This window comes from Camelina sativa, chromosome 18 (assembly GCF_000633955.1).
Source record: "Camelina sativa cultivar DH55 chromosome 18, Cs, whole genome shotgun sequence".
In the NCBI taxonomy this organism is placed as follows: Eukaryota; Viridiplantae; Streptophyta; class Magnoliopsida; order Brassicales; family Brassicaceae; genus Camelina; species Camelina sativa.
In genome coordinates this window covers 8246129-8267964 of record NC_025702.1, presented here as the reverse complement: position 1 = coordinate 8267964, position 21836 = coordinate 8246129, and the positions used below count along the sequence as shown (strand labels likewise).

General features: G+C 32.0%; 2 protein-coding genes across 2 annotated transcripts; one reads left to right on the top strand and one right to left on the bottom strand.

Moving 5' to 3' along the window:
* Positions 1490 to 4682, bottom strand: LOC104763238 (syntaxin-22-like). The gene is made up of 6 exons (XM_019240050.1): positions 4593 to 4682; positions 2311 to 2450; positions 2109 to 2171; positions 1851 to 2008; positions 1675 to 1764; positions 1490 to 1554 (listed from the first exon to the last, which is right to left on the bottom strand). Exons 1-6 carry the CDS (start codon positions 4680 to 4682, stop codon positions 1490 to 1492), a joined length of 606 nt encoding a protein of 201 aa, XP_019095595.1.
* On the top strand, positions 13857 to 14494 carry LOC109130441 (agamous-like MADS-box protein AGL80). Its single transcript, XM_019240003.1, has 2 exons — positions 13857 to 14153; positions 14477 to 14494. The coding sequence occupies exons 1-2, from the start codon at positions 13857 to 13859 to the stop codon at positions 14492 to 14494; spliced, it is 315 nt and encodes a 104-aa protein (XP_019095548.1).

Here is a 21836-nt window from a genome sequence, read left to right as displayed (position 1 = left end):
ACTGAGATGGTCAGACCCGGGGAACACATTACCATCCTCACTTACTCGCGGATGAGGTACCATGTGATGCAGGGAGGAAACACTCTGGTGAGAAAAAGGGTATGACCCTGAGGTTATCGACATCAGGTCGCTGAAACCATTCAACCTTCACACAATCGGAAACTCAGTAAAGAAAACACGCCTGGTTTTGATCATGGAGGAGTGTATTAGAACCGGTGGGATTGGCGCAAGTCTTACAGCTGCCATTAACAAAAAAATTTCATGACTATTTAGATGCTCCGGTGATGTCTTTGTCTTTTCAGGATGTTCCGACACCTTACGCTGGTACACTGGAGGAGTGGACCGTGGTTCAACCAGCTCAGATCGTGACCGCTGTTAAGCAGCTTTGCCAGTTAATTCATACTAATCCGGTGAACCAATATGTATCATTTACATCTCCATTTTCTTTCTTTTTACTTTAGCTTGTTAAAGAATTTGTCCAAGTGGAAATTGGTTTTATCTCCTTTGTTGTGTATTGGAATATTTTTTTTGTAACTTAGAGAATGTTTTGTTTGTTAATTTACCTCCCACATCGTAATCTCCTAACGTCCACTCCTTTTTACTCTGAGTTTCAGCTTCAAGAGCTTATGATTGTTGAACGTTTGCCTTAGGGAGATTATATAAATTGTGAAATCAGCTTAAAGGTTCCCTTACATGCTCGGTATCAGGTAAAATGATCACTTGATCTTTTCTCAAGTCTTGTTTTGATTTATTTCAATAAGATTGGATCTTTATTTCTCTATCATCCATCTCCAGCCTCTTGACGACCGTGGATACTCTAGAGTGGAGTTTGGAGAGCCAGACTTGTTCTTTTTCTCGAGCCATGTACAAACCACCGACATGAACAAAGAAGATGTTTGGTTTTGTCGATTGGCAGATCAAAGACTGAACCCAGCTCTATTTTCTGGGATATCCCTGCAGGATTTAGGGATCATACAGAGTATGTTTCCGCCTTGACATTCGCAGCAACGGTTTTGTCTGCAATTTCAATTCTTGTGGCATCGGTTTTGAGCTCAAAGGTTGAATCTTGTAAAAAAATCAAAGTAGTCATAATAACTCAGTTTTTTTTGGTTTCAGACTTCTTTGTGACAGTCATTTGAGTCAATTGTTTTGTTTCCTCTCAGCACAGATGAGGGAATTTAAACTAATCCAAAAACATGACCTCGCATGATCATTCTGATTTATCAAACCGGATAATTCATGAGAAACACAGACTTTCTCTCAACTCCAGCAAAAAGTTTGCACAACAAAAAATCCAAACACAGAGACACTCTATTACATGAACCAATGAACCCACATGCCACCAACAAACCGAACCGAAGCAAATCACACTACAAAGCCAACTTCTATGTATTGTCTTCAAAATATGTTATATATACCAAGTAGTTCCACTCATTGACACTTTTAAGATCGATGAAATCACCCAAATGACTTGTTCTTGGTTTTGAAATCAAGCTGCGAGTACGATGATCACAAACAGGAGTACAATGCCAAATATCACCAAGAGGCTCTTGGCAAGAGCAAGCATGTCTGCGTGTAAACAAGATCAAGACATAAGAGCGTGGCCTAATCTATCCGAAAGGTTTCCTAAACGCCATTCATTCACTGTATTGCCTGAAAAGTTTGAGAGTTTTATCAGAGATGAGTTTGACCTTTGTGTCTTCGCGGCTTGCGGCAGCTGAGTTTTGCCTTTTGAAGTTGCAGCATGGGAGTTATCGATATCATCTGCAAAAATTAAATAAAAAAGAAAGTGAGTTTTATAACTGTAGATTTGATAAGGACATGCTCATATTGAGTTTATTAGATTTTACATATCATGACTCCTTGATCGTTAACCAAAACCGCAAGATCTTTGAAGATTTCATTAACCTCGCCAACTTGATTATGGATTTCTTGTATTCCTTGCTCTCGTTCTTTAATCAGTTCTTCATTGAATGCAATCTCGTTGTCTAACAACACAAGTTCCTGCCTGCACCACAACTTTTTGAGATGTCACAACATAAGTCACATCTCAAACAATGGAGAGAGAGATGTGTCAAAGATCTGTTCTTTTTTACAGTACCACATACCTTTTAGACTCCTGAAGTTGTGCCCGCTGTCTTGGGGCCTTATCTACCTCACTGACCGTGTAACTATATACCAAACCAACCAAGACAACTATGGAACATCATTATCAAAACCAGACAAACAATTCACAAAAATGAATGCTTTTGATCTCTAATCATTGATTCAGAGTATAAAAAACGACATAAACAACAACAATGGTGTTACCTAGGGGTAAGAGCGGATTGAGGAACAAAAGGGGCATAGGTGGTTTCTCTTTCAGCAGCCGTTTGTTGAGCTTTCTGAAACTCTTTTAAAACAGCTTGAAAGTCCTTTGCAAGCTTAGCATCTGCAATCTTCTTACTTGGCTACACACACAAAACACCTCTCAATCATCAAAGAGACGAAGACAAATATATTGACAAAACTCGGGATTTCTCTTCATCTTTTAGTAAGGAGAAATCAAAGAGACGAAGACAAATATATGAAGCATGAAATTGGAGAAGAAGACATTATATAGATACACAAATTAAAGATAGCGTAGTGGGTCTTCAATTGAAAGAGCGAGCATTGAAGGGGATGAATTACAGTAAGAGAAAGACGTTACAATGGAGATTGAAGAGAGCGAAGACAGCGAAAGGGTGTGGAAGATGAGAAGGGCAGGGACGCTTCAGGTCCTCAGCGCCGTCGTCAGTTGTGGAGTATTATCGTCGAGAGGAGTCGCCGGCCAAAAAAACAGGACTTAGTCGATAATGTCACAAAATTGAGATAACGAATTGGGCTTTCATACAAATGTCTCAGTTCGAAAATATGGGCTTCTTTCACGAAATGGGCTTACGAAATAAAGTGGTATGCTGAGGTGAGGTGGCAGCACGAGGAGTGAGGAAACTATACTTTATATATATAGACTAGCAATTGACCCGCGAATTAGATTAAGGTGTATTCCGGGTTTTTTGTGTATATTATTTTTTTGCTACGTAGATTCATCTTTACGTCTGTTTTTGTATTTGATTTGGGTGGTTATCTTGTTTTGTTGAATATTTTCAAGCATATCGCTGTTTATTTTTAAAAAATTGAGATAATCTTGTGTGTTTTTAATGTTTTTTTTTAAATTATCATGAGAAGTTAATATTGTGTAGTTAAAGTTGTTGTTTGGCAGTAGTTGTTAGTTTTGATTAATTTATTATTATTTGTCATTTTGTGGTTGGATTGTTATTTGGTTTTATATGTGGTTTTGGGTTAGAGTTTTTAATATTTTCATATGTATTTAGTAAACTGTGGGAGTAGTTTTTTTGTCAATGTTTTAGTGTTTGGAGTGAAAAAAGTTGTGGATTTTATTAAGAAAAGTAAATAAAATCAATAACTTACATTTCTTTTTTTGGGGCTATTTTTCTTTGTTTCAGCCGTTGGCCCAATTTCTCTGTAAGGCTTATAATGTGTTGGTCTATTGGGTCATTATTTGTATGTTATTGAGTTGGGAATGAATTTGTTCTTTTTCAAAATTCGATGTCCTCGTGAACGGATAGGAGAAGAGCAATGTTTGCGATCTAGAGGACAGTATGAGTATTGAACCTATTTCTTTGATGCTCGTAATCGTTTTTTCAGTCATCCCTTTCATATATCCATTATCTTTTTTTTTGGGTTTGCGTATTTGGTTGATTTCCTGCTCGCTTCGCATCTGTAGGAGATATTTGGTTATCCCCCTGTTGATTTCGTTAAACGTAAATGTGAATTTGTGTTCAAATTTTTTTATGAAAATGTGTTGTGTTTCTTAGATTTCCTAATAAGTTGTGAGTGTTTTTTGTGTTCTTAGTTGTATTTTTTTCCGTTTTTCCTCTGAGTGATTTTTTCGATTCGATGTGAGTTGTGTTTGGGAAAAATTAATTTTCTTAGCTGTTATTTTATACAGTGCAGGTTGTTTTTTGTTGGCTCAGTTTTCATTTTCATATAATTTAGTTCTACGATTATCGATTGTGGCACTCATATTTCTGAATCTCTTTAGTTTACTAAAGGTGTGTGCATCTCTTACCTTCTTTGTCTTTGGAGATTGTTTTGTGAAGTGCTGCCAAATAATGTTAATTGGTTTCTAGTTGTGTTTCCCTGATCCTCTGAAAGTGTTGTTTGTGTTGCCTTGCTTTGATTTGGTTATTCTTTTTGATTTTGTATAGCCCAGTTTTTCTATGATGTAGTTGTCCCTGAAGGTAAAGACCTCTTTGCATATATCTATGTCTTGTTGGTCGTAATACTTGAAGACTTTTTTCTTGAGATGGATTGTAGGAAGTTTTTTCAACATATTTTGATCTTCTATGTTCTGATTTTGATGTGATGGTAAGTGGCGGACTTAATTTTTTTTTTATATATCTTTTGTTTACTTGCTATACTTTTAGGTTTGTTCCTTGTTTCTCTTGTTTTAATTCTTTTGGAGGCGTCGCTATTGTTTAAGAAGGAGAAAATCATAGATTTCTATTTCGAATTGTGGAATTCATTTAAGGTTGATAACATTGGTAAACCATATTGTTGTTCCTTAAGCTAAATGAAAAAGACAAACTTGAGCATTTGTTTGTAGTAGTAGCAGTGTGCGCATCTATTTTCCATGTCATTGACGGTGCAGTAAATAGTTGGTCTGATTGTTGCCAATGTAGTGTAGTAGCATTGTAGGCTTTGTACATTGACTCTGTGTAATGCCTTTTTGATATCTTTCCACCATTGGTCACCCTTTGTTTTGTTTTGTTTCCAGCCTAGCTTGTCAAGCCAAATTTTTCCTTCCGCTGCGTCACCCCTGCACAACTTCACAATTCCGTAAAGGTACATACAATTCTCATAACTACCTTCTGCCGCCTTCTTCAAGTGTTCCTGCCCTGTTTTTGTGTTGTTCTTTTGAAAATACTCTTGGATCCTTTTGATATAGTGAGCCTCAACATTTCCACTTGTAATGCATTTTTCCATGAGGTCTTGGTATCTCGTTAATGCTGCTAGTGGATTCATCGCCAGGGGCCTTAGGTTGATATTCTTGTAGACTCGGTGATCTTGGGCTGCCTTGGCTAGATGTGGTGATGCTTGCATAACATGTCTCACGGTTGTGCATGAAATCTTAGCAACTTGAGAGATTATATCTCCGAGGACGTCGTTTGGTAGTTCTTCAAGGGAATAGTGTGTGTTTCGCAGCATTTTTTGCAAGTTGTGTGTGATTTTTAGGTTAAGACTTTTTCCTACTGTTATTTATAGGCTGGACGATATTCCGCGTTACACGCGAATTAATTTTTAAAATTTATAAGACAATGCTAAAGTGTTAATAAATTTTTCTGTAGCTATTTTATTTTGTAGATTTTTTTTTCTGAACAATATCAAATGTAGTTTGAATATTTTCTTTTACTTTTGTTAATGATATTAGTTAGTTGAGTTTCTGAATTGTTAATCTTGATGTCTATATTCATTCTAGATGTTAGTAAGAAAATATTATTTATAAGCTTATATACAGAGTGAAGATATTTTTTTTCATGATAAGAAATGGCAGCAAATTCATGTTTTATTTTCTTTGGATAGTACTGTGAATGAATTAAAAGTATAAGTAACATAAATCATTATGATGAAATTTTAAAGTATGAAATCTTAACTTTGTACAATAAAACTATAATTTGTCGGCCTGAAATGCTATTATCTATCCTTCATGACAACAATTAGTCAGTAATACATGTTTTCATGCGATAATTTATAGCTAAGCGTGTTTGTTACTTGTCAATCATTTTCCATCAAAGTAAAAGTTGATTTGATTTTGTATCTAGAACTGGTAGAGCACACAAAAGATTATGCGGCAGAATTCATGTCAATCACTTAAGCTTTTCCACTTACTATATGCAATGGATTATGGACATATACACACCCATATACATACCCATTTGCATTATTTGCATTGGAGGTGCAACAATATATGCGAAAACATAACTTTGGCCTCTACTTTAACTGGTTTTTCCGACCAAACTACTAACAGAAATTACAACACTTTCATTCTCTCCACTTTTGCACTAACGCACCACCTCCTCACATTCTTCGTCTTTTTATGTGACAAACGAATTGATCATCATCAGCATAGACATCATGGTGTTGTATTTCCTCCTTTCAATGCATCTTCAAGCACTACAAGAAAATAATTTTATTAAGACGAAATATTTAGTCACAATTAAAATTATTTAGTCACAATATAAACATTGTTACGCATTTGTGACGTTTTTTGAATGGTTGCAATACAATGGTCACAAATTTTTATTTGTAACAAAAACGTCACAAGAGTTGCAACGAATATATTAGTAACCATTTTAGGATTCTTGAGAAATATGTATAGTGAGGATATACTATGTTCAATGTAGTACGTATATATGTTCTAATCATGCAATAGCAGGAAGTTTATAAAATATCTAATATACAAAAGTGTAAGTTCCATACCTTTGACAAAAATAAAAATTTAAAACTGATCAGATTTGTATTTAATTGCCATGACTGTCTTACAAATTATATCAGAGTATTGAATAAGAGAATGTCTATTAGCCTAACCATAATTTGAGGCAGTTACGTTGTGGAAGCTTAGCATTTATAACTTTCAAACTCTTTCGCAATGACGTTTTTTTTTCTTAACTTCCTAAATGAAAAACGCAAACAAAAGTACAAAAAATAATCAAATCATGATATGTAGTTCAATTATTTTAACCCCATGAAGCACATTATTAATAAGAGTACATACGAACAGTTAAATAAACACAAAATAGTTTGACCAGCGAAGGAAAAAGTGTTTGATCGGCATAGGAAAAGCCCAACAAAATCACTCTTCCTAATGTAAGTCGTACCAATGATTTAGCAATTGGAGGAGTCTTCGTATGTATGTCTCTGGATTTTTCTCCTCATCCAAATCTTTTCACCTGCAAGAAATCAACAAATTTACTACATATAAAAAGGTTTAGATAAGCAACATAAGTTATTATAGATTGGACATATTCCAGCGTCAGACTATATCCATATCAAACGAAGATAATACTAAACTTTAATATAAGTTCTCCAAATACAAAATTTATTATAAGTTCTTAAGAAAGACCAGCTACCTAGCGTTTTTGGCTGCGTAAGTGATTGATAAACCAAACTGAAACCATCAGTCAAGGTTTTTAAATCTGGGAAAAAAAGATCAGAAAATGAATCACCAATCGGAGGAAGCAAAAGAAATACGGAGTGGATGTTTTTTTTTGGTTAGACACTTACATTCCGGAATGAGTTGCACTTCCCCGAACAATATGTCATTATCACCAGGATTTGAAACGTTTAAGCCCTAATCCTAATTAACGTCCATGAGACCAGTTTCATCTCTGGAACTTGCACATACCCGAGAAAACAATGAAATAAGAAAGGGTGAAACCCTCAGATAGGATGTGAAGCGATTGGAAGTAGAAGAAGGGACGTTTCGTTTTTAAATGTGAAGAAGGAGGTGAGGTCGAACCTCCCTCGAAATCCTACATATATATATAGTCATAGAAAGCAACCTAAAATCTAACTGACGTGTCATATTAGGAGTCTCAAATAATTAGGGGTTTCAAAGAAATTTGGTCCAAAAAGCAATAGAAAATGGTTAGTGGGTAGTTTATAAAATTTGGTATCATTAAATAGAAGGAGTAGCTGAGGTAGCAGCACCAGGAATGAGAAAAGTGAACTTTATATATATAGACAACTAAAAATATCTATATAGATTTAATAGAAAATTAAATAATAGTTCAAAACAATGATAATGTAATATGGACCTAATTGGTTACGGCTATACCTTTATTTTATTATTGGGGCTCTATAATTTTGGTTGTACCGTTTGAAAACGAAAGCATGATTGGTAAATGTTAAGTATTATACTTTAGATTAATATTATTAGAAATTGTATTAAAAATAGAATAGTATTAAGAAGATATAAAAAATTCTATGATTTTAATATCTGCACTATAAAAAATATATGTATTATAATAACTATCTTATTATATAAAGTTTGGTTTTCAAAGTTAGTAACTCACCAGATCGTGACACGTGTTAATTTTAACGATCAGAGATCAAAGTTAAAAACTCACCAAATCGTGACATATGTCAGTTTTAACGATTAAATATCCAAGTTAGTAACTCATTAGATCATGACACATGTCAATTTTAATGATTAGAAATCACATTTTTAAAGCTTGGTAAAACGATGTATAAGATAATTGTAATCTTATATTAAAAAAACTTTGTTAAATCTTAAAAGGAAAAGGATTGTAAATACACCCCTCTATATAAGCAAATAGACGATGACATATTTTTCACCAAACAAAATATTTCGACTAGCTTTGTTTTTCTTGGTAAAAATTTTGTCTTTGTTTTTATTAACCTTTTGTTTGACACATCGTAGTTCTTGAACAAGTCTCGAATGTAATTTGTTTGTTGTCTAATCGATGCAACTATATAAATAGATTCCTAGATATTACCATGTGTTTTTGTCGTCTTTTCTTTGAATTTTGTTTAGTTTCTCAATTTTATAATGCATACTACATAATCTTTGACTTTTAAGTGTTAACAAAGTTTTTTATGTATAATAACTAAGGTATTTGAGATTAACAAATTTTTCACGGTGTTATTATTATTTTTATTAATTTGCAGGGCAGGTAGCATAAAAAAAGATAAATACACAAATGCAATATAATAACATTGATTAAATAACACTTGATCAAATAAACAGAAAGCGTTCTTATCGTCGAGCGATAGTACATCTTACAAGAAAGTGGGAAGCAAGAAATTTAAAAATTAAACAATGAGCTCACTGAAATAAATTTTCTCATAAAATAGAAAAAGAATTAAGGAAAATATACAGAAAATTATTAATCCTAAAAAATGTAAATACTCACTTCATATTATTCATCTAACAAAAGAATTTATTCAAAAATATTGCTTTCAACTTTGTTCTATTAGCCAAACTTTTTTAATGGGAAGACAAATTTTCCTTATTTTTTTTCTTTTTCAGTTTGGAACAGGTAAGATTAATATGTTGACCCAAAAAATAGAAGATTAATATATGCATCTTCTTTTTCTAATACTGTATTTTAAAATTTATTGTAGTAGTTTTAGATTGTTTTATTTAATTTATATTTTCATCTTTGAATTATTTGAAATTCATATATTATTGTGCTTATAATTTTCTATTATTTCATTAATTATGTAACATCAATTTTCTTCTAATTTCTCAACTTTGATTGTTTGGTCATAGACCATTTTTTTGTGCAAACATAGTTGTTATGATTTGTTCAATCTCAAAATGAGATAAAGAGGAGAAGGTCATCAACCTAATGGTTGGATAAAATAGCCTAATCAAACACAAGCCTACAACAAACATAGATAGATTGGAAAAACATAAATTGTTTTTGATAGATCCATAGGAGTTTGGAGACAGAGGCTATATGATGGTGTGTCAAAGAAACTTCCATGAATACATTAAGATAATTTAACATTAGTTACTATTAAAAGATTTTATGACGTTGGAAAAGGGTCTTTAGTTTTATTGGTTGCTGGAGCAAGCCACTTTGAGATAGCTAAAAGACGTGAAGATGTTCTCTCCACATAGGAGGAGGGAATAGCCAAGGTTCTCTCTATGGTGGAGGAGGTTGGACGCAAAGTTATCTCCCCAAGGGTGGAAGGTGGGAAAGGTTAGACGCAAGGTTATCTACCTAACGGAGGAAGACAGAGAGAATGTTTTCTCTATGGTGGAGGAGGTTGGACGCAAGATTCTATCCATAAGGGAGGACAGAACAAGGTTCTCTCTATGGTTTGTCATACACTATTGTGATGTAATTTGTTTTTTATTCAAAATGTTTTTTGTGCCAACAGTTTTAGTGATTAAAGAAACTATGCAAAAGTAAAAGTAAAGTGACATGTAATAGTTGGCTTAATTTGTTCATATAGACATTTTCTAGGTGGTGGTAAATAATATATTTGTAATATACAATATACCTAGGTGTAAAAACTACACTTTTAATGGTAACATATATAAAAGATTTGTATATGGATTGTATTGATTATTGTATTATAGCAAAAAAAAATTTGTAAATAATGTACAATAAGTTTTAATATATTTTTTTCAAATTTAATTTTATTTACAAAACTTTAAACTTGCACATTGTTTATGTGTATATATATATATATATATATCATCTTTAAAAATGATATATACATATTTACATGTTGAGATTTCCACATATATATATATATATATAAATGTAACACATCATTTACTATAAATGTAATACATATTTTTGTCATCAAAACTTTTTTGACATATAGATAATAATGTTACACAATTCAAGACTTTGCATATTGATTTTAAAGTGGAGCCCATTGATATTTATTATTACAATTAAGTCTATTTTCTTCACTATATATACAAGTACCTTTGTATGATTAAATATCGAATGTAAACACTCTCTCTCTAGGCCTGGGCAAAATACCCAGATCCGAAGATCCGATCCGAACCCGACCCAAAAAACCTGATCCGAACCCATATCCAAAATTGTAAAATACTCGAACGGTTCTAAATATCTAAATCCAAAAACCCAAACTCGAACCCGATCCGAACCGAAATCCGAACGGGTATCCGAATATACCCATATTTTTAATATATAGTAGTAATATATTAGTAATATTTATAATTTTTAATAATATAAGTGTCCAAAATATTCAGATTTTTAGATATTTTTGATAATTTGAAGTATTTAAACTGTTTATTAGTAAATTTGGGTAAAAAATACTCTAAATTTTCAAATGTATTGCGTATTATTGAATAATTTTGACTAAATTAGATACTAAAATTTTGAGTTTTGTGAACTTCGGGTAAACCGAAATCGAACCCAAAATACCCGAACCGAACCCGATCCAAACCCGAAGTCTAGAAATACCCGAACGGGTCCTATACCTCTAAAATACCCGATCCGAACCCGAACGGGTACCCGAATGTCCAGGTCTATCTCTCCCTATGTCTTCTCTCTCCCTCCTTTAGTTTATCATATTCACTTTCATCTTCTTTTTAAGACTCAAAATTTATTTACAATACAAAATATTAAATTAAAACACGTTATCAGCAAAATCAGTCTATCAAATTCACGATCACTCTACCAAGATGACATATATTATTATCAGAGCGCGGCTCTGCCACCCAATGACCTTTAAATGCATAATATTCATTTACTGCTTTAATTTGCTTCTAGTATTGATGACTTTAGTTACTGCTTTAACTTATTTATTGCTTTTAGTTACTCTTTAACTTATTGCTTTAACATGGATGATTAAAAGTCATCATATTTTATTTATACTTCTAATTTACTGATTTAACATGGATGATTCAAATCACCATAATTTAGTTACCTTAACACCCAACTGCTACCTTTCAGTGGCCCCATGTCCACTCTCGGCCCTTGGGCACACCTCGCTTAATGCGCTCACGTCCTCTCACTAGACCCGTGAGCTCATCCATATTCGATGGTCGATTTGCTAGGTCCGAGAGATTTTAAAGACTTGTTTATCATCTCTACAAATCACCAAATGATCTTTCTAATAAAAGAAATAATCACAAAAAAATGTATTGATTAATGGAAAATCTGTTTAATTCATGGCTAATCCACAATTCAATTGGGAAATAATCAAAATGTATTTAAGAATCTTTGACTTACTTTTTTGGGATCAAATCTTACTTATACTGTAATATCAAATCTTGGTAAAAATCACAAATATTTGATTTTTTTTTAAGTAACAGCATCAACGAGATCTTGTTTGAATAACATTACTAGGTTTTGATATTTCATGATTTTTGTGGTTACAAACTAAATTTGTAAAAATAAAATTTTAAAAAGTAGATTTTTTAACTTAGATCTTTATCATATTTTATTGTATTGATAATCAATGTAACAGTCATTCTATATGAGGTTTTGGACTATATTTTCTAATATATACTAGGATTTAACCCGCGGTACACCGCGGGACAATATTTTTTATTTTAAAAATTTAAAATTATATTGTATTTATTTTTTATTTTATTATTGTTTTATTAATTTAAAAAATAGAAAATTTTACAGGTATTTGATATAAGTATTCAAAGTATAGGATTTTTGTATTGTTTTCAAGGTTTTAACCCGTGTGGTATATGTATAGTCTAGTAATACATTTATCTCCTGGTACACATCTAAAAGTGTTTAAAAAAAAAACAATTCCACTTAACTCCCTATATAGGATTAATGCCAACCCATCTCACCAAAATCGAAATAATTTTTTGCGCGAAAAAAAAATCTATATAAGTTTTTTATCAAGTTTAATTATGTTAATTGTTTTACCAAATTAGCATACTTATATAGTTTATAATTTTTCCATGTCAATATATATAGTTTATGATAATTAATAGAATTTTATTTTTTTTGGTAATTCCTCAAAAAATAAAAAATAAACCAAATTATATGGGGGTTTTCAACATATTTAATGTGATATTTTATAATTGGATTTTCGGTTTAGGAAATTTATTAATGTTAATATAATTATGGATATTGTAAACTTTTGTTATGTAAAGTCTGTTGTATATCATTTAAATTTGAGAGATTTTAGCATCCATAAAAATAGTTTTGGAGATTTAATGGGTTTAAACTTTAATGGATAGAGTTGTTTTTGNAAAAAAAAACAATTCCACTTAACTCCCTATATAGGATTAATGCCAACCCATCTCACCAAAATCGAAATAATTTTTTGCGCGAAAAAAAAATCTATATAAGTTTTTTATCAAGTTTAATTATGTTAATTGTTTTACCAAATTAGCATACTTATATAGTTTATAATTTTTCCATGTCAATATATATAGTTTATGATAATTAATAGAATTTTATTTTTTTTGGTAATTCCTCAAAAAATAAAAAATAAACCAAATTATATGGGGGTTTTCAACATATTTAATGTGATATTTTATAATTGGATTTTCGGTTTAGGAAATTTATTAATGTTAATATAATTATGGATATTGTAAACTTTTGTTATGTAAAGTCTGTTGTATATCATTTAAATTTGAGAGATTTTAGCATCCATAAAAATAGTTTTGGAGATTTAATGGGTTTAAACTTTAATGGATAGAGTTGTTTTTGGAAAAAATCGGAATGTATAGATGTTGTTAAGATTTTATGGCAATAAATGTAACAAATGTTGGTCAATTTAAGAAAATTTAGTATTTGAGTTTCTCTACAATGTTATTTATGGAATTGTTTTAGGGGTTAATGTTGTAAAAAAAAATTAAATTATTAAAACTTAAAGGGCATAAACCAAAATGTACTTCAAAAATGTTAATATAGATGTTAACTATTACGTGATAATTCATGTAAAATATGGAAAAGGATTTCATATGTACCTTCCACTGATATTTTTTTTAATGTTCATGCATCAAGGCTGATTTAGACGTTCAAATTTTTTTTCTTCTAATAGAAGTAAGATATCTTATATAATACAACTTTATTAGTTGTAAATATCTTTCTTTACCACCTATAGTCTAAACTTAAATGTTTCTCATCAAAGAAACAAATCTTTAAAGTTTGTACCCCTTTATACTTCATTACTATATAATACTGTACTTTTCCAGCCTTAAAAGAAAACACACACACAAAAAGAAGAGAAAATATGTTATAAGGACAAGAAAGGAAGTAAAGCTTGCTTACATTTCAAATGATTATCCGAGAAAAGCAAATTTTAAAAAAAGAAAGAAGGGTTTGATGAAGAAAGTAAACGAACTCACGACTCTTTGTGGTATCACTGCATGCGCGATCATTTACAGTCCATACGACACTAGTCCTGAAGTGTGGCCATCAAATTCTGATGTGCGAAGGGTAATTTCAGAATTTAAGTCACTCCCAGATATGCATCAGCATAAAAAGATGGTAGATCAAGAGGCTTTTCTCAGACAAAGGATCGCGAAAGCCACCGAGAATTTTAGGAGACAACGAACGGAAAATAGGGAGCTCGAGATGATTGAAGTCATGTTCCAATTTTTTATGGGAAACATGGGAATGTTTCCTATGAATATTTTGGATCTTAATGATTTGGGTTATATGATTGATCAATATATTAAAGATGTTAATCGCAGGTTCGAGATTTTACAAAATTCGGGTATGGAGATTGGCGAATCTTCTTCTACAGCGGTGGCAAATTCTCAAGAAAATAGTTTGATGGTGGATTTGGCTTCTACAATCACTCCAACTACTACGATTTATGAGTTGGGGTCTTCTTCCGCATCTACGATTTTTGCGGATTTGTTAAATCCTATTCAGGAACAACAATTTTGTCGCCCGATAGCTTCACATATTGGACTTTATGAGCCACCTCAAAATCTAAATTTAAGTCTGAATCATAGTCACAATCAAAACCAACAACAATGGTTTATGGAAATGATGAACCATCATGGGCAAATGAGGTGTCCTGCAGAACACATTAGCTTTCCATTCATGTAGGATAATCGCCAAAACCACAACCACGTCCACCATCAAGAAGAAGATTTAGAGTGATAGTAAAACTATATTATCGAATCCATGATAAGCAATCCATGTGGTCATACTTTAAGATTTAGAGTTTAAATGTTTAGGATTTAGGATTTAAATGCATAGCCCAATAATTTCCTTTTAACTTGAACACTTTGATCATATATATCCATGTGGTAATAGTTTGGTGGATACCCTTGGATGTTCATTCAAAAAAAAAAAACATTGATACAAACAATAGTAAAATCATATTACTGAATCCATGATAAGCAATTCATGCAGTCATAGTTTAGGATTTCGGATTTAAATGTTTAGGATTTAGGGTTTAAACGCATAGCCCAATAATTTCATTTTAACTTGAACATCTTAATCATATATATCCATGTGGTCATAGTTTGGTGGATACACTTGGATGTTCATAAAAAAAAATAAAAGTAAAAATGTTTTGATGCAAACAATAGTAAAATTCACTGAGTGGTGTTGTTCAAATATTTCTACATTTTGTAATGGACAAAACTAATTTCATCAAAGAAAAGTTCAACTAAAATTGTAACATTTCAACTAAAAAGTTAAACATTTGTTCATTAATAAGTGGATGCTTTGTTACAGCTAAACACAACATATTGTAATTGGGCATCCACTTATTAGTGAACAAATGTTCAACTAAAAATTGACAGTGTATAATATACTAATTCAGAAGAAATATAGCAATATACATCTTAAAATGCAAAAAAAAATATAATCATCATCTATTGTAAAAAAATGAACAGATAAATTTTTGATAATAACTAACTAAAATGTTACAACAAAGAAAAGAATAAAAAGAGAGATAGAAAACAAAAAAAACGTAGAGGAAAAAAAAAGAGAAAAATGACAAAAAGATTTATCTGTTGTTATTATCCACACAATGACACAATCTTCCCCAGCCGTAGGATTAGAATTATTTAGCTTAAATCCAATGGTCAAGAAACAATACAATCTCATATGTTTAGTGCACACACATATCACGATGGCAAGGGTATAATTGTCTGGAAATGAGTTTTTCCGTACAATAATCCTCACAAAAGTATACCTTATCTCAAAAGTATGTCTACTTGCAAACTTAAACTCCTAAAGTAGGTGTATGTGCTATTCTCCCTATTCAATAATAGCCAATATCCAATAATCATTATATCAAAACATAATAATATCCAAACATCATGAATCAAAGAACCCGCAATCCTAAACCATGTTCTAATGACTCAACTCTAGCAACCTAGCCAGCAAGACAACAACCAAGTGAAACACTAGAACATCCTCCTCTTCATTGCCTTGATTCCACGATCACACTTTGCCTTTACATACACCACAAACACAAATTGCTATGCATGAGTATTTTATAAACACTCAGTAAGGCAATCCTCCCATCTACTGGGTTATACACACAAACAATAGAGACATCTCTAACTATCAACCAACAAACAACAACCAAACAACAACAAACCAGGACTATGCATCGACTGACACCAACCATGCATCGACCGACACCGACTGGGGTTGCGTCGACCGACACAAGCTTGCATCGACCGACACAAGCTTGCATCGACCAACACAAGCTTGCATCGACCGACACAAGCTTGCATCGACCTACACATGGTACACTTGCATCGACCGATACTCTTACTACATTGACCGACGCAATGCTCGACATTACGTGAAATCCCTAATTGCATCAACCGACGCCTCCACATGGCATCGCCCGATGCTCCTAGGTCAATACGCACCGTCCTTGCACTCCATCGACTGACGCACATGCCGAGCATCGTATTCCCTGAAGCTTCTCGCCGGATCTTTGTCCCTACAATCAGCAAACTCGATCCCAAGCCACAAGAAAGCCTCACAAAGCTTCAAATAACATTCTAACAAGCCACACAACACATAAACACCCAGATCAGAGAATCTCTATATTAGATAAGCCATGGTCATGCACTTACCTTTGCCATAGACGATTCTGAACAACAAACAGGAATATAACGCTCCTAGGAAGCTCCTACAACGATCCCAGCTACAGATCTCTACAAAAACTTCCTCAAACTCCAAGAACTTCTCAAGAACACTCACAAAACTCCTTCTCTCTTTCTCTCTTTGCCGAAGCGGCTAAACTCGCCTAATGACGACAAAACTTGCTTTTAAACACGACCTAAGGGTTTTCCTCACCCAAAACGCAGCTTTTAACTTAAACTTGTCCGCATAAAACCGGCCTTGCATCGACCGATGCACATACTGCATAGACCGATGCATCTCCTAAACCGCGATTCCGGTTCGCGGATGTTACATATATATAGATTTTTAATCATGTTATAGAATTATAGCTTCAATTGATAATATGCCTTCTTAGATATGCTACACAAATCACATGTCAGTATTTGTAACGACTTACATATCATTTTTCTATATTTGGTGAGCATTGATTTTGTTTTTTAGATGGATTATTTTTTCAAAATTATTTTCCATAGCACTTTTCCCAAAAAAAAGTGTGACCCTTACAATGTATTCATTTTAGATCAAAACTTTTAAGTTGAGTTGAGTAATTAGTCTTTTATTGTAGTATATATTTCTTAGAAACTAAAATTTCCCTTCAATTTTATTTTTTTGTTTAGAATTTTATAAATACAATTACATAAATTTTTTTTTTACTCCACCATGCATTAACATCTTACTTCCATTCTAAACTTATTAACCCATTCTAAATTTCGCAATTTGTTCATTTTTTGGCTAAAGTTCGATAAATAAAATACTAAAACAAATTCAAAGTATTATTTTACTATTTATAAATATTCATTTATATTACTTAATTCATTTTTATATAGTTATAATTTTATTATTTACTAAAAAAAATTTATATTATTTTTTTACTATTTTAAAACTTAATTAGTTTTACTTAATTTGTTTTTTATTTATTTTTATCTATTATTAATTATAAGCCATGTTTTAAAAATTGCTAGGCGCTAGTCGGGCGGTGGATGAGGGCCTAGTAATTAGTTGATTAATCGGGGATTATATGAAGATTAATCAGGTACTAGTTTTAGGGTATTTTAAATATTTTTTATAATAAATATTAACATTATACGTTTTAGTGGTTATATATTTCCTTTGCGAGTGAATTAGTAAAACTCGGCACAGCACAGTCGGTATAGTATCCTGTTAGTAAGGTTGTGTTACATGGGTTCGACTCTTACTGACTCCATTTTTCCGTTTTTCGACATTTGATTAATAAAGGGCAAAAATGTCATTTCCAGATCATCTTCTTCCTACGATGTTTTGTTAAGCTGCATTCCTAGTTTATGGCCGCCAGTGACTTAATAACTTGTTTTTCATGGATGTTTTCTCCAGTTCAACCGTTAATAACTCCATTTTTTCCTTTTTTCGACATTTGGTTAATAAAGGGCAAAAATGTCATTTCCAGATCATCTTCTTTCCACGATGTTTTGTTAACCTGCATTCCTAGTTTATGGCCGCCAGTGACTTAGTAACTTTTTTTTCATCGATTTTTTCTCCAGTTCAACCGTTTTTGATGACCAAATATTAGATCTAACATCTATCATCCTATTTTCAGCAAAAAATCGATTTTTTTCCAATGTTCCGATTTAATAACCGATTATGATTAAACGGTGTCTCGGCAGGCTCGGCGGCCGCGTTTTAAAATAGGGGATTATAAGTAATAAATATGCAATAAATGAATTTAAAAATAGTAATTTTAATGCAAAAAATATATATAGCATTGCTTAGGTGGATGTTGATGTGGAGAAAGAAGAAGAGATAAAATTTAACTTTATTCATATATATATATATATATATATATATATGTAATAAGAGCCTATATAAAGAATTAAAAATTACATTTATGATATATAGTGGGAATTTTGTAATAATTTAAGAATTTAAATTTAAATCACCAGTAACCACCATTTAATTAGGGGGATATATGAAATATGGACAAAGTTATATATATATATATATATATATTGCTAATTTGTATGAAAAGTGCCAAAAAAAAATTTGTTTATATTTTTTTGTCGCCTTCATATGAATTTATGTTTTCCTTTCTATTTGTCTTTAACTATTAGGGCATTTTAAAAAATACCTTTTTTTATGTAACTTTTCAAAAATACCCTTTCATGTTGTATATTTTTAAAAATACCCATTTTCAATGTATAAAATGACTAAATTATAAACCCTAAACCCTAAATACTAAACCTTACCCCCTTAAAACTATATACTGAATGTAAAATAGAGAATCCAAACCTAAAAATAATCTGAAATTTAATTTAACATATTGTAATTGTGTAAAAAAGGATAAAAATGAAAATGTTCAACAAAATAGGTATTTTTGAAAAGGGTTATCTCAAAAATGCTATTTCTAACAAATTCTCTTAACTAACTATCTCATGTTGCTTATCAGTTTGGAGATTTTGTTATCTTCTTTTACTTCTTCAGAAGATTTTTTGTCGGGTAATATATTCCTTACGTGATGTGAGAAGGTAACACTGGTTGCACATTCTCGAGTTCGATAGCCTTTTTTATATATGTTTGACTCCACAAAAATTTCATTTGACATAGTATGTATGGCTTCAATGTGGTAGTTGTTTTAAGGGAATTTCATTACAAATGCCATTTTCAAAACAAAAATTGTGGAAAATGCCACTTTCAAATTTCTTTCTCTAAAATGTCATTTTCCAATTCTATGCTACATATAAAAAAGACAAACATACCCCCTGAAATAAAGAAACAGTAAAAAAGGGTGTTAACTCTATGCCATTAATGATGAACGCTTTTTTCCATTAAATCATTGATTCTTAATATATTACAATTAAAGTTTTGATTGCTTTTGGAAATAAATTTTGATTGACATTAGTTTCTTAGAAACATGTTGTTCATCACTCCGCAGACAAGTAAATGTGGTAGACAAATACTTTGATTATTGTATTTGGTCCATCGGGTCTTCATATTTGCAATATAGACACTTTTTTGGTTAGCAATGGACACATAGTCGTACCAAACTGATATGGTCCACTCAAGAGAATGAAGGACATAATAGTGGTGGACAAAAATCTTGGTTGTTCGATCTGGTCCACCAGATTTGCAGACCAACAATGTAGGCACTTTTTTGTGAACGATGGACACAAATAGCCAGACCAAACAGATATGGCCAACTTAAGAGAACGAAGGACATAATAGTGGTGGACAAAAACCTTGGTTGTTGGATCTGCTCCACCAGATCTGCTAACATGCAATGTGGACAAGTTTTTTTGTTAGCAATGGACACAAAACGCCAGACAAAACGGATCTGGTCTACTCAAGAGAACAAAGAACTTAACAGTGGTGGATAAAAACTTGGTCGGCTGGATCTAGTCCACCTAATCTGCAAACATGCAATGTGGACAATTATTTGTTAGCAATGGATACGAAACGCCAATCCAAACCAAATAAGGTCAACTCAAGAGAAAAAATGACATAATAATGGTGGACAAAAAATTGGTCGACTGGATCTGGTAAGAAGATGAGAGCAGAAAGTTCACCAAAAATTCAACCTTTCAGAGTTATGTCCACCGACTTGTTGGGATTCATGAGAAATGGACAACAAACTAGAGTTAGTCAATTGTTGATATGGAGATAATACACAAGCTAAGCGATGGACAAATTATTGCCCTCTAGAACTGGTCCATCAATTAAAAGCACTCTAATGATAGCAAACGAATCTCATACCCAGCTTTAGAAGGAAGCATCTCTGACGACGACGAGAGCATCTCATGTTACAGATGAAGAGATTTCTCATATACAACGGGTGAAATTGGATCTAATTCAAAGCTTAATCGGAGTAAATTATGGAAAAAAACTATCTAGATGAATTTGGGATGGAGAGACTCACCAAAAAAAATTGGAATATAAAAAAAAAAAGAGTTGGAGAGAATGACGAAGATTAAAAGAGATAAAGGGTTGTTGAAAAAGATTTTGTTTGGAGAGAGAGATTGAAAAAATAAAATAATCATATTGTTGTTTAGATTTTAGAGGACAGTATAGTCTTTTTAGTTTGTCTCTATGGCACCCAGGAAAAGGAATTAATGAAAATGGCATATCCCAAAAGAATGTGCACTGTTCATGGCACTCTTAATAAATTTCTCTTGTTTTAACAACATAGCTCAATAAATCTTCTATTATGACTCCACTAGAAAGACTTATTGAGATAGAGCTAGTACATTGTTTTTTTAAGGAACAAAAAATATATAAAGAAACGAAAAATTTACCAATAATGCCATAAATAGTGTAAATTCTTGTCTTCAAGGCCATTTTCCGAAACTCTTTTTCTTGGGTGCTAAATCTTCAATTTAAAAACTTGATTATTCCCTTACAGTTAAATTATAAAAAAAGTTAAGTTGATCTAAAGAGAGACGTAAAGTCTATCCCTCGATTAAAGCCACTATTTTTTTTTGCTCTGAGACCATTTCTCTTTCCACTTGATTTTTCATCTTTTGAAACACAATTTTTTCTATCTCTCCCTGCAACTATCTTCCTTCATCTATTTAAAATGGAGAAACAACCCACAACTTTTGTCTAATTAGGTTGTCCCCGCTGCAGACGAACAACGCAATATTCTCACTCTGGTGATATTCGTCTTGTTCAAGACATGTTCATGTAGTCTAGGTATATTGTCTTCATTTATTTTTGTGTTTTTTCCTTCGTTTTTCTTATCTAAACTCATAACTTCATTTTTCCAACTGACAAATTTTCTGAATATCTATTCAGGTTTTACTCTATTGACTCGCTAGTTGTCTATCGCTTAACCAGATTATGATAGATTATTTATTTGTCTATTGTTGTCATTTCCGATGGATTATTTAATTATGTTACTTGTTGTCCATTTGTGCAGACATGGACATCCTTATTCCTCAATGAATCGACCAGAGGATGACACCAACATTGAAGACCAAAACATGTATTATTCTTGATGGACCAAATCCACCAGATATTATCGTGGTGGACAACATTTACTTTATAATTAGGTTGTCCATCGTATTATTCTTGATGTTTTTTATCCTTTTGTCTATTTGTCTCCAAATTGGTTTAATATTTTTTTTTCTATTTTGATGGACAATTCAATCGTGTTTTGGTGTCCTTCTAAATATCATGTAATATACTTTGTCTATATTCAGCTTTTGTTTATTTGTTTTGATGTAGTGA

Bases quoted from the DNA above. Each gene is read 5' to 3' on its own strand.
- LOC104763238 (XM_019240050.1), bottom strand. From the start codon at position 4,682: ATGACATGGAAAATAGATGCGCACACTGCTACTACTACAAACAAATGC. The intron at 2,451-4,592 runs GTTTACCAATGT...TTGTGTGTGTAG, and splicing joins GCTTAAGGAACAACAATATG to CCAAGTAAGAAGATTGCAGA. The intron at 2,009-2,108 runs GTATGTGGTACT...GTTGTGGTGCAG, and splicing joins CAACTTCAGGAGTCTAAAAG to GCAGGAACTTGTGTTGTTAG.
- LOC109130441 (XM_019240003.1), top strand. From the start codon at position 13,857: ATGAAGAAAGTAAACGAACTCACGACTCTTTGTGGTATCACTGCATGC.